The sequence below is a fragment of the Podarcis melisellensis genome (assembly GCF_964234715.1).
Source record: "Podarcis melisellensis genome assembly, chromosome: 2".
NCBI classification, from domain to species: domain Eukaryota; kingdom Metazoa; phylum Chordata; class Lepidosauria; order Squamata; family Lacertidae; genus Podarcis; species Podarcis melisellensis.
The window spans coordinates 124261381-124274084 of record NC_138529.1 but is presented as its reverse complement, the minus strand read 5'-3'; the positions used below and the strand labels follow the sequence as shown (position 1 = coordinate 124274084).

Below are 12704 nucleotides of genomic sequence, written 5' to 3'. Positions count from 1 at the left end.
GAAACGTGAGGAAAGCTTCCTTCGCAGCTCCACCCACAATTCCCATGAGATACTTCATACAGAAGAATGTTTGGAAAAAGCTTCATGTAGGTCAGAAACCAGATCAGTGCTTGGAATGTAGAAAGAGCTTCATTCAGGTGGTGAATCTAATTTTCCATGAAATATTTCCTGCAAGGGACTGTTTAGAATGTGGAAAAAGCTTCACCTAGGAAACAAGTCTCAATTTCCATTAAATAAAACACAGCAGGGATAATCAGATAATTTTAGAAAATGGTATAAGGCATATGGTATAGCCGGTTTTAGGGAACTTCATGAAGAATTAAGGGGAAAGGTAATTTTGACCCAGAGTAGTTACAACATTTATGGTCTCTCCCCGAGTGCCAGGGACCCTCCTCCAAAGAGAGCTTTTTTTTTGTCGGAATAATTTCATTTTCCTCAGTTTTTGGCAATTAATGTTCTCGCTGCCACTGTGGCATAAAGAAATATTTCCTTTTTTTTTCTTTTGGTATACCTACATCCAATATTCCCAATAAAAAGTCTTCTGTTTTGGGGGGCAAAATGTTGTTCAAATGTTTTCTTTAGTTCTTCATACACCGTATCCCAGAAGCCCTTGGTTTTATCACATAGCCACCACATATGCAGAAGTGTCCCCTCTACTTGGTTACACCTCCAACATAATTTTGATTTTCTTTTATACATTTTACATATCTTGGTTGCTGTTAAATACCATCTATAAAACGTTTTATCAAATTTTCTTTTATTGCCTCACAAGCCATAAAATTCCAACTCTCCTTCCATAATTTTTCCCATGATGTTAATTGAATAGGTTTCCCTAAATCCATAGCCAATTTGATCATTACCACCTTTACCTATTCATCCATATCCTTCCACTCCACTAAGATTCCATACATTTTAGAAATTATGTTTATTTTGTTTTGTAATAATTCTTTATCCAATACTGAAATTGCAAAACCCTTTTTCTTGTCAACTTTGAAGACCTCATTTATTTGCAGATAGGTAGCCGTGTTGGTCTGCCATAGTCAAAACAAAAAAATAAATAAATTCCTTCCAATAGCACCTTAAAGACCAACTAAGTTAGTTCTTGGTATGAGCTTTCGTGTGCATGCACACTTCTTCAGATACACACCTGTATATCTGTATATCCTGTGTATCTGAAGAAGTGTGCATAAGTTAAATAAGCAGGGAGACAATATACAGCCTTGTCATGCTCCTTTCCCATTTTTGAACCAATCAGTTGTTCCATATCCAGTTCTAACTGTAGCTTCTTGTCCCACATAGAGATTTCTCAGGAGACAGATGAGGTGATCAGGCACTCCCATTTCTTTAAGAACTTGCCATAGTTTGCTGTGGTCGACACAGTCAAAGGCTTTTGCATAGTCAATGAAGCAGAAGTAGATGTCTTTTTGGAACTCTCTAGCTTTCTCCATAATCCAGCGCATGTTTGCAATTTGGTCTCTGGTTCCTCTGCCTCTTCGAAATCCAGCTTGCACTTCTGGGAGTTCTCGGTCCACATACTGCTTGAGCCTTCCTTGTAGAATTTTAAGCATAACCTTGCTAGCGTGTGAAATGAGTGCAATTGTGCGGTAGTTGGAGCATTCTTTGGCACTGCCCTTCTTTGGGATTGGGATGTAGACTGATCTTCTCCAATCTTCTGGCCACTGCTGAGTTTTCCAAATTTGCTGGCATATTGAGTGTAACATCTTAACAGCATCATCTTTTAAAATTTTAAATAGTTCAGCTGGAATACCATCACTTCCCCTGGCCTTGTTATTATCAGTGCTTTCTAAGGCCCATTTGACTTCACTCTCCAGGATGTCTGGCTCAAGGTCAGCAACCACACTACCTGGGGTATACGAGGCATCCATTTCTTTCTAGTATAGTTCCTCTGTGTATTCTTGCCACCTCTTCTTGATGTCTTCTGCTTCTGTTAGGTCCTTACCACTTTGGTCCTTTATGATGGTAATCTTTGTACGAAATGTTCCTTTCATGTCTCCAATTTTCTTGAACGGATCTCTGGTTTTTCCCATTCTGTTGTTTTCCTCTATTTATTTGCATTGCTCATTTCAGAAGGCCCTCTTGTCTCTCCTTGCTATTCTTTGGAAATCTGTATTCTATTTCTTGTAGGTCTGCCTTGGATTCGTATCGAGATCATTCTATCATTTTTGAGATTGCATCCCAGTACAGCTTTCGCCGCTCTTTTGTTGACTGTGAGGGCCACTCCATTTCTTTTACGGGATTCTTGCCCACGGTAGTAGATATGGTGGTCATCCGAACTGAATTTGCCCATCCCTGTCCATTTTAGTTCACTGATGCCCAGGAAATACAGGAAAAAGAAATACAAACAATAAAAAGATTACAATACAAAATAAAAAATAAAAAAGTAAAACATTTTACAAACAAAAACATTTAAAAAGAAAAAGAAAAAAAACCCTATTTTCATATCCTTATCTTTCATTTGCTTATTTCCTTGACTTCCTCGCACCTCCCTTTTCGTGTCCTAGTTCAATTAGTTGTTTCAGCAAGTCCTTTCCCTCTTTCTCGAAATTAATTCCATAATTCATCTTAACACAATTTAACTTTAAATTTTACCCCTTTACCTATAGTCAATCTATTCTTACTTAATTCTTAATAACATTTCAACTAAAACCAATTAAATTCAATCCAACATCATTCTAACATTCATTAACTTTGCAATATTTCTGTAAATAGTATTTAAATTTCTTCCAATCTTCTTCCACCAACTCTTCTCCCTGGTCTCGGATTCTGCCAGTCATCTCCGCCAATTCCATATAGTCCATCACCTTCATCTGCCATTCTTCCAGGGTGGGTAGGTCTTGTGTCTTCCAATACTTTGCAATAAGTATTCTCGCTGCTGTTGTAGCATACATAAAGAAAGTTCTATCCTTCTTTGGCACCAATTGGCCGACCATGCCCAGGAGAAAGGCCTCTGGTTTCTTCAGAAAGGTATATTTAAATACCTTTTTCATTTCATTATATATCATCTCCCAGAAAGCCTTAATCCTTGGGCACGTCCACCAAAGGTGAAAGAATGTACCTTCAGTTTCTTTACATTTCAAACACTTATTATCGGGCAAATGATAGATTTTTGCAAGCTTGACTGGTGTCATGTACCACCTGTATATCATTTTCATAATATTCTCTCTTAAGGCATTACATGCCGTAAACTTCATACATGTGGTCCATAACTTTTCCCAGTCAGCCATCATAATATTATGTCCAACATCTTGTGCCCATTTAATCATGGCAGATTTCACCATTTCATCCTGAGTATTCCATTTCAACAGCAAGTTATACATTCTTGACAAATTCTTAGTATTAGGATCTAACAATTCTGTTTCCAATTTTGATTCAAAAAAATAACATCAGCTCTGAATCTACTTGTCCTTGTCCTCCGCTCTTCCCCAGTAGCATGTTGGACGCCTTCCGACCTGAGGGGCTCATCTTCCAGCGTCATAACTTTTATATGCCTGTTGTCTTTGTCCATGGAGCTTTCTTGGCAGGGCTACTGGAGTGGCTTGCCGGTTCCTGCTCCAGATGGATCACGTTTGGTCTAAACTCTCCACTATGACCTGTCCATCTTGGCTGGCCCTGCACAGCTTAGCTCATAGCGTCTCTGAGTTATTCAAGCCCCTTCGTCACAACAAGGCAGTGAAAGTGGCCCAATTCAATTCCATATTTTTCTTTTCCCCAGTTATTGCTCCTTGAGGTGAAATCCACCAGGGGGGTTTAGGTTCTAACACCACTTTATGTTTTTGCCATACTCTATATATCAATTTTCTTATTATATGATTCAAAATTGATTTCTTTCCATGTTTTAATATAATTGTCTTTAAATAGATTGGTGTTTTCATTTGTCAGCCAGATTCCCAAATACTTAGTTTTATTTACTGTTTCCAATCCTGATATTTTCTTTAGTTCTTCTTTTTCCTGTGTTGACATATTTTCTGCTAGCATACTAGTCTTATTTTTATTTAATTTAAATCCTGCCACTTCCAAATTCAAGGATTTTCCTTATTATTTTTGGTATGTTTTACTCCATAGTTTCAGTAGTTTGAATTAAATTGTCTCCAAAGGCCTTCATCTTGTGTGACTTCTTCCCCATTGTTAGACCTTTTATGCCTTGGTCACTCCTTGTTGTCATTGCTAAGAATTCTAGTACCGTAATAAAAAGTGGAGGCGAAAGGGGGCAGCCTTGTCTGGCCCCCTTACTTATTTTACTTCTCTTATTTCACTATTTAGTATCAATTTGGCTCTCTGATTTCAATATATTGCCTCAACACCCCTAATAATATTTTCTCCAAGTCATGCTTTTTCTGTATTTTTTTTCATGAATGTAATGGTTCTAGGGGTTGCTCGTGCGTAAGCCGGTGCTTATCTCCCTGGCTGGTTGCAAACACCTGGCTGGGCTGCCTAACTGAACCTTTTCTGTCCGGACAGCCACTCACCCGTGGCTGACTCAATCGCTGGCAGAATCCGTCAGTGGGCGTTTCTTAAACTTCTTCCAGCAAAGAAGCTCTTTGACGCCTAATCTCCTCCTACTCTCTCTGCGCGGAAGCCTTCTGCGCAAGGAGGGCGTGGGCAACGGAGGACCCCTACTCTCCCCGCTGGTCCCAGGCAAGGAGTCATGGGACCGCCTTGCTGCTTCCCCCATCTGCCCCCCTTCTCCACTGGTGCTACGCTGATTCTCTTCCCCAGAAGATGGGCTGCTTCTCCCCATCCCTGGACGCTCTCTGGAATCCCTCTGGCTTTTGCTCTCTCCCTCCAGCACTGATGGCAGTTTCCTGACAATGAAGCTCCAAGAGATGTTGTCGAAGACCTTCTCCATGTCTATCAGCATCAAAATGGCTTTTTTATCTGATCTTGCTTCTAAATATTCTAAAATATCAATTATGTTTCTCATTTTATCGTGCATGTGTCTGCCTGGTAAGAAGCCAGCCTGATCTCTGTGTATTATTTCATTCAATACTTTTTTTTAACCTGTTGGCTAGGATGTTGGCAAATATTTTATAATCATGATTGAACAATGATATAGGTCTATAATTTTTGATTAGTGTTGGATCTGCTCCTTGTTTGGGTATCAGTGTGATAAATGCTTCTTCCCATGATTTTGGTATTCTTCCTTCTTTTAAAATTCCGTTCAGTACTGTTTCATTGGTTCTGATAATATATATTCTAACTTCTTATAAAATGCCGCCAGTAATCCATCCGTACCTAGGGACTTTCCTATCTTTGCTTTTGAGATTGTTGCACCTCCATCATCGCTGTTGGTAAATTTAGTTGTTCTATTTTCCAATCTGCTATTGTCGGGAGTCTATTTTGTGCTATGTGTCTTTCCATTTCCTCTTGGTCTTCTTCATTGTGAAATTTCCTATAGTCATTTAATTTTTCTTTGCATATTTCTTTAGGATCTTCAATTATTTTTCATTTTTCTATTACTCTCTCCTTTTGTTTTGTCTTTAATTGCCACGCAAGTAGCCTACCTGATTTATTGGAACCACTGGAGAGGTATAGAAATGGGGCTTCTGTTGGGAAGGGGCTGCCCCATTTGTGCTTCTCCAGGGACAGGAGAATATCTAGGGCAGGAGAATCCCTGCAGGGCCTCTGAGGCTCCCTTTCCTTCTTCCTCTCTCCCAGGACCCTGCAGCTCGTTTTGGCTCCTTGACTCCTCAGGAAAGATAAAAGGGACGGATTCTGCAAACCTAGTGAGGATGGAAGGGGGAAGATGGACGGTTGACCTGGTCAGGTTGTCTCCTGCGTCCCTCCACTCAACCTCTGAGTGTTCCCTCCCAGGGACCTCCGAGAGATCTGGTGAGTCCCAGGGGAGGGGAGATGGGAACATGGAGGGATGGAGGGTGAAGAGGGAAAGTTCTCTGGCCAGAAATGAGATAAAGCAGGGATTTTGCTGTGGGTGGGGCCCCCAACATATTGGGAGGCTTCCTCTCCAGCCAGAAAATCCCTGCAGGGCCTCTGAGGCTCCCTTTGCTTCTTCCTCTCTCCCAGGACCCTCTAGCTTGTTTTGGCTCCTCAACTCCTCAGGAAGGATGAAAGAGACGGATCCTGCAAACCTAGCAAGGATGGAAGGGGGAAGATGGACAGTTGACCTGGTCAGGTTGTCTCCTGCATCCCTCCTCTCAACCTCTGAGCGTTCCCTCCCAGGGACCTCCGAGAGATCTGGTGAGTCCTAGGGGAGGGGAGATGGGGACCTGGATGGATGGAGCCGGAGAGGTATTGGGGCTTCCTCAGTTAGGGGGTGGGGGGAGGCAGGCAGGCAGATGGAGCACCTTTTCGGGCTCCCCCACCTGTCTGCCTGCTCCTTTGTCATCTGCAGGCAATTTGAGCCAGGAATAGGTCACAGCTCCCCAGTCACCACAGCTCTAAATGTCTAAAACCAGTTCTGTGATCTGGATGCCCTGCCAATGTCAGACAACTCACTGATCCTGCTTTGCAGTCTGAATGCAGATGGGGCCTCTGTGTGTTGTCTTTTTCTTTTTGGAATAACTTCTTATTTGCTTTTAAAAACAAGGAACATAGGACTAATAAATGATACAGATATGTAGACTAAGTCTTCGCGTGCCATTTGCATATCAGAAATAGCAGAATAAATTTGCAGGAATGGCTATATATCTATATATATCTGGGTTCATGAATTGGTTTGAACTGAGTTATAGTCACTTTTCCTCTTCTGTTGCTAAGGAAAAAATACAGAGTTGGTCTCCTCATGGACATGGGAGGGGAGTTCAAAGTGAAGAAAGTGATTTACGTATAAATTTAAATTTAGACTAACCAGATTGAGGCAGCAGCTGATGGGGAGTGTTCAGGTGAAGGTGTTGCTGTTTGTTTCACAGACGAGACGTGGACGTTCCATACATACCTGTATGTGATGAACTTCAACTCTTTGGCTGGAGACCAACAGCGTCTGGGATTCTAACACCCCCCACCGTGAACCCAGAATGGAGGGATATCAACTGTTTCCTCTGTGAATGTTCTGCATCTAGTCATGCCTTTTAAAACAGTGACCAGGCTTCTCTGAACCACCCAGGCCTTCTTAAATGCCGGCTTTAGAGTTTTTAGGGAAGTTGATGTAAATTCTGTCAGGCGTGTTGTTTTTGCTTCTGTTTGCATTTGATTGACCAAAGAGATGACTGACCTTGGAGATGGAGTGGATTCCAGGTTTGAGCCAGAACAAAATCCATTCCAGATAAAAGCCAAGCAATATGTCAGTAAATACCGGCCAACAAAGGCAGTGAAAACTATAGAGAGGCCCCACATCTAACTATTTTTAGTTCTTCCTCTATCACAAGCATTAATTAACTTGGTTCAATGATCTGGAGCTCCATTTCTTCCTGAGGCTCTAATTCGCTTCTCTCTTCATTGCAGATGGAGATGAACTGGAAGGGAAGAACAAGGGGGAGCACAACAGAATCCACATAGCGGAGAAGTCATATAAACATTCAGAGTGTGGAGAGAACATCCGTCAGAGCTCCCATTCCACCTCCCATCAAAGAAAGAGCTTTGTTCAGAGGGATAGCCTCACTGCACACAAAAGAGGACAGAGCAGGGAGAAATTGTATCAGTGCAGAGAATGTGGAAAGAGTTTTAATCAAAGCGCACATTTCACTTCCCATCAAAGAACGCATACAGGAGAAAAACCCTATCAGTGCTTGGAATGTGGGAAGAGCTTCAGTCAGAAGGTGAATCTCACTTCCCATCAAAGAATTCATACAGGAGAGAAACCCTATCAATGCTTGGAATGTGGGAAGAGCTTCAGTCACAGGCACAATCTCACTTCCCATCGCAGAATTCATACAGGAGAGAAACCCTATCAGTGCTTGGAATGTGGGAAGAGCTTCACTCATAGCTCCAGTCTCACTTCCCATCGCAGAATTCATACAGGGGAGAAACCCTATCAGTGCTTGGAATGTGGAAAGAGCTTCACTGATAGCTCCAGTCTCACTTCCCATTGCAGAATTCATACAGGAGAAAAACCCTATCAGTGCTTGGAATGTGGAAAGAGCTTCAGTCAAAGCAGCTCTCTCACTTTCCATCAAAGCATTCACAATGGGGAGATACCATTTCAATGCCAAGAGTGTGGAAAGAGCTTCACAAGGAGGGCAGGTCTCACTTCCCATCAAAGAATTCACAGTGGGGAGATACCATTTCAATGCCAAGAGTGTGGAAAGAGCTTCACAAGGAGGGCAGGTCTCACTTCCCATCAAAGAATTCATACAGGAGAGAAACCCTTTCAGTGCTTTGAATGCGGGAAGAGCTTCAGGGAGGGGCCCCAGCTCACTTTGCATCAAAGAACTCATAAAGGGGAGAAACCCTATCAGTGCTTCGAATGCGGGAAGAGCTTCAGTCAGAAGGTGAATCTCACTTCCCATTTAATAATTCATACAGGGGAGAAACCCTATCAGTGCTTGGAATGTGGAAAGAGCTTCAATCAGAAGTATAGTCTCACTTCCCATCAAATAATTCATACAGGGGAGAAACCCTATCAGTGCTTGGAATGTGGAAAGAGCTTCAATCAGAAGTATAGTCTCACTTCCCATCAAAGAATTCATACAGGGGAGAAACCCTATCAGTGCTTGCAATGTGGGAAGAGCTTCAGTCAGAGCTCCCATCTCACTTCCCATCACAGAATTCATACAGGAGAGAAACCCTTTCAGTGTTTCGAATGCGGGAAGAGCTTCAGGGAGGGGGCCCAGCTCACTTTGCATCAAAGAACTCATAAAGGGGAGAAACCCTATCAGTGCTTGGAATGTGGAAAGAGCTTCAGTCAGAAGGTGAATCTCACTTCCCATCGAAGAATTCATACAGGGGAGAAACCCTTTCAGTGCTTGGAATGTGGAAAGAGCTTCAGGGAGGGGGCCAAGCTCACTTTGCATCAAAGAACTCATACAGGGCAGAAACCCTATCAGTGCTTGGAATGTGGAAAGAGCTTCAGTCAGAAGGTGAATCTCACTTCCCATCAAAGAATTCACACAGGGGAAAAACCCTTTCAGTGCTTGGAATGTGGAAAGAGCTTCAGTCAGAGGGCCCATCTCACTTCCCATCGCAGAATTCATACAGGGGAGAAACCCTATCAGTGCTTGGAATGTGGAAAGAGCTTTCGTCTCAAGAACAGTCTCACCTTCCATCAAAGAATTCATACAGGGCAGAAACCCTATCAGTGTTTCGAATGTGGAAGGAGCTTCACTGATAGCTCCCATCTCACTTCCCATCACAGAATTCATACAGGGGAGAAACCTTTTCAGTGCCATGAGTGTGGAAAGAGCTTTCGTCACAATTGCAGTCTCACTTTCCATCAAAGAACTCATACAAGTCAGAAAGTATAAGTGCTTCAAATGTGGGAAGAGCTTCAGTTAAGTCTGTGGGAATGTTCAGGGATGCAGGAGAGGATATATTGCTTGATTATATCCTTTCCAACTTGTATTAACAAATTCTACAATTTAGCAGAGTAACATTCCCCTTTATAAACTTGTGCAGCGGATGCGTTTGCTCACGCTCGCTAAAGCCTCTAAAATACGTTTCATTGGCAATATTCCCCTTTAGTACCTCATAAAAAGATAGACATGGCACAGTCTTCCATAAAAGTATAAAAAAGTTTACTCACATTCTGTTCACAAATGGATCCCAGAAGGCAGACTTAAGTTAGAGAAGTAATATACCTAGAAACTATCCCATAAGGAGACATACCTTTTGTCCTCTTTCGGCTGGAAGCCGAGAGAGCATCTTAGGCTAAGCAGATGTTGGTTCTTCAGCAAATGTGGTCAGAGAGAGAGATGGCTGACCACTCCTGCTCTTTAGTTGCCTGGGCAGGTGAGGTCACGCCCACCTCTAGTCACATGCAGAGGCAGCCTAGGAGAAACAGGAAGCTCCAACTGGCTGGTCCAAACATCCCCTTTTATGTATGTTATGATGCTTTACTGAGAAATGATTTGATTGTAAATAAAGCTCAGAAGACCCTAAAGGACTATTTTGAGTTGAACCTGAATCCTGGAATTGAAGCAAGGGTCGTATGGGATACAAGTAAAGCTATAATGCGAGGTTTTCTGATTCAACAGAATTCTATCAGGAAAAAAGCACAGAATGAGTAAAAGGAAAAAATTCTGTCTCAATTGAAAGGGAAAGAGAAAAAACTGAGATGTAACCCCAAAAAATCAACAGATTGAAAAGGGAATTAAAGCGTTACAATTTCAGTATTCACAAATAGTAAACTAATAAATTGAATGGAAAGTTAAATTGATGAAACAAAAGACTTTTGAAATTTTTACAGGGGGACAAAGCACCTGGGTCCTGGAAAGAGGCATTCATCACTCTGATACCCAAACCAGATACAGATAGAGCTCAAGTAAAGAATTACTGACTAATTTCTTTATTGAATGTCGATTATAAAATATTTGCAAACATTTTGGCTACAAGATTGAAGAAGGTTTTGAATAAGCACATACATAAAGATCAATCAGGTTTTTAACCTGAGAGGCATACGAAAGATAATACAGTGCGGGGAAAAGAAAATTCACAAAGGTTTTGAGAACCACATTTTCCGAGGTCCCTTAATTGAAGTATGGGTTAGGGGCTTTGAAAAGACTCAATATGGAGGCCAAATGGCCGAAATATTGGGAGATATTAGAACAAGAAGGAGATAAATTAAAATTGCAGAGTTTTGAGAAACTAAAAGATAAAGTGCGAGATTGGTTTCATTATCATCAAATTAGAGAGGCCTATAATTTGGACAAAAAAATGGGCTTCCAGGTGGAAAAATCAAAATTGGAAACAGAACTGTTAGAACCTAAAACTAAGACACTATCAAGAATGTATAATTTGCTGTTAAAATGGAATATACAGGATGAAACGGTTAAATCGGCTATGATTCAATGTAAAGAGGGTACATTCTTTCACCTTTGGTGTACGTGTCCAAAGATTAAGGCTTTCTGGGAAATGATATATAATGAACTGAAAAAGGTATTTAAATATACCTTCCTTAAGAAACCAGAGGCCTTTCTCCTGGGCATAGTCGGCCAATTGGTGCCAAAGAAAGATAGAACATTTTTTATGTATGTAACTACAGCAGCAAGAATACTCATCGCAAAGCACTGGAAGACACAAGATTTGCCCACCTTGGAAGAATGGCAGATACAAGTGATAGACTATATGGAGATGGCAGAAATGACTGGCAGAATCCGAGACCTGGGAGAAGAGTCGGTGGAAGAGGATTGGAAGAAGTTTAAAGACTACCTGCAGAAATACTGCAAAATTTATGAATGTTAAAATGATGTTGGATATAAAAATAATATGGCATTAGTGATAAAGTTAAAAAGAGTATGCAAAAATGATTTTAAAAATGGGTGAAAGACTAGAGATATATTATGTCAAACTTAAACAATATGGTACAAGTGATTAAGTTATAAGGAATAGGTAAGAATTGAACTAAAAAGATAAGAAAGATCGGTGATGTCAGGGTTCCAGGGAGAGAGGCGCAGATGAGGGAGGAGACAGAGAGCGAGGGGGAAGGATCCCAGGGCGATGAGGAGGAGGACGACAACGACCCTAGGTTGTCGCTGAGTCCGTCAAGTGATTCGGAGGATTCACAAAGGGGAGCCCCCCTGGTCAGGCCAAGGGGAGATAAGAGGGGGAAGCAGTCAGGGAGAGAGGAACGAAGGGGGAACCCCCAGTGGGAGTTGGAGACCGGGGCCGGTTCCTCCGTCGGAACGGAGTGAAAGAGGTGGGGTTACCAGTGTGTCAGAAAGAGCAGGACAGGAAGCAGAGGGGGGAAGGAGTTCGGAGCAAGACGTCCTGCCGGAAGGGGCGGAGTGTAGTTCCGAGAGTAGCGTAACTGTCGAGAGGAAGGTCAGAAGCAACGTACGCGCGCCAAGTTCAAATGTGGAGGCGCGCGGAAGTGAGGAGAGTTCTGGGGAGGAGCCTGGTCCCAAAGCGCGAAGGAGGGGGGAGCAGCCGTCAGAGGATTCAGCCTCCGGAGAGTCCCGGAGGGAGGGAACACAGGGGGGCAGGAAGACCCTGCGGAAAAGGAAGGAAAGGAAGAGGTGGACCAGCACAAGCCTCTTAAACTGGTGCAGGGGCGGTACTGATTCAGAGGGGACTTCTACGATCTAAGAGTGACAGATCCTGAGCCACGGAGCTTGGATGTAATGCCAACAATGTTCTTCAATAAAACCTTTTGTATATAACTTGGACTGGACTTTGGTCTCTTGTGAGCTGGGACCTCGGGTGGCTCTGACAGTAAGTCCCCTCTCCAAGAACGCAAAATTTTTTTTTGCAAAGCTCACGAACGGTGACAGCTATGAGTGCGGAGGAACAGCTGACAGCGCTGCAAACTACAGTTTCCGAACTCACCGCTGCAGTCCTTGCGTCTCAAAAGAAGCATGACGAAGTGGAGAAGCGCTGCCAGGACCTGCAAACAAGGTGGGAGCGTGCAAGCAGGGAAGGGTTCCCAGGGTCCAGATCAGAGGGAATTGGACTTGGAAGGCGGGGGGGCAGTCTAGTCACCCACTTCGATGGGAACCTGAAGCACTACCCCAGTTTCAGAGCAGACGTCTTGTATGCACTGCACTTGCTTCGTAATGACTTTAAAGATGAGGAGGAGAGAGTGGGGTTTATTGTTTCTCATTTGCATGGGGAGGCTAGAGCGTGGTTGCGCAATT

The 12704-nt window shown here is 42.7% G+C and overlaps 1 protein-coding gene across 14 annotated transcripts in view; it reads left to right on the top strand.

Moving 5' to 3' along the window:
* Positions 1–10303, top strand: part of LOC309364378 (uncharacterized protein) — a 214577-nt gene extending 204274 nt beyond the window's left edge. For 8 of the 14 annotated variants that reach the window (XM_081901527.1, XM_081901530.1, XM_081901532.1 and 5 more), the window contains 3 exons: positions 5677–5850; positions 6043–6216; positions 7420–10303. In XM_081901527.1, coding sequence (XP_081757653.1) covers positions 5751–5850; positions 6043–6216; positions 7420–9377 — 2232 coding nt within the window. In that variant the 5' untranslated portion in view covers positions 5677–5750 and the 3' untranslated portion in view covers positions 9378–10303. The remainder of the gene's footprint in view (positions 1–5676; positions 5851–6042; positions 6217–7419) is intronic. The other 6 variants (XM_081901520.1, XM_081901521.1, XM_081901522.1 and 3 more) reach the window with 3 other exon arrangements.
* The last annotated feature ends 2401 nt before the right edge of the window (positions 10304–12704 follow it).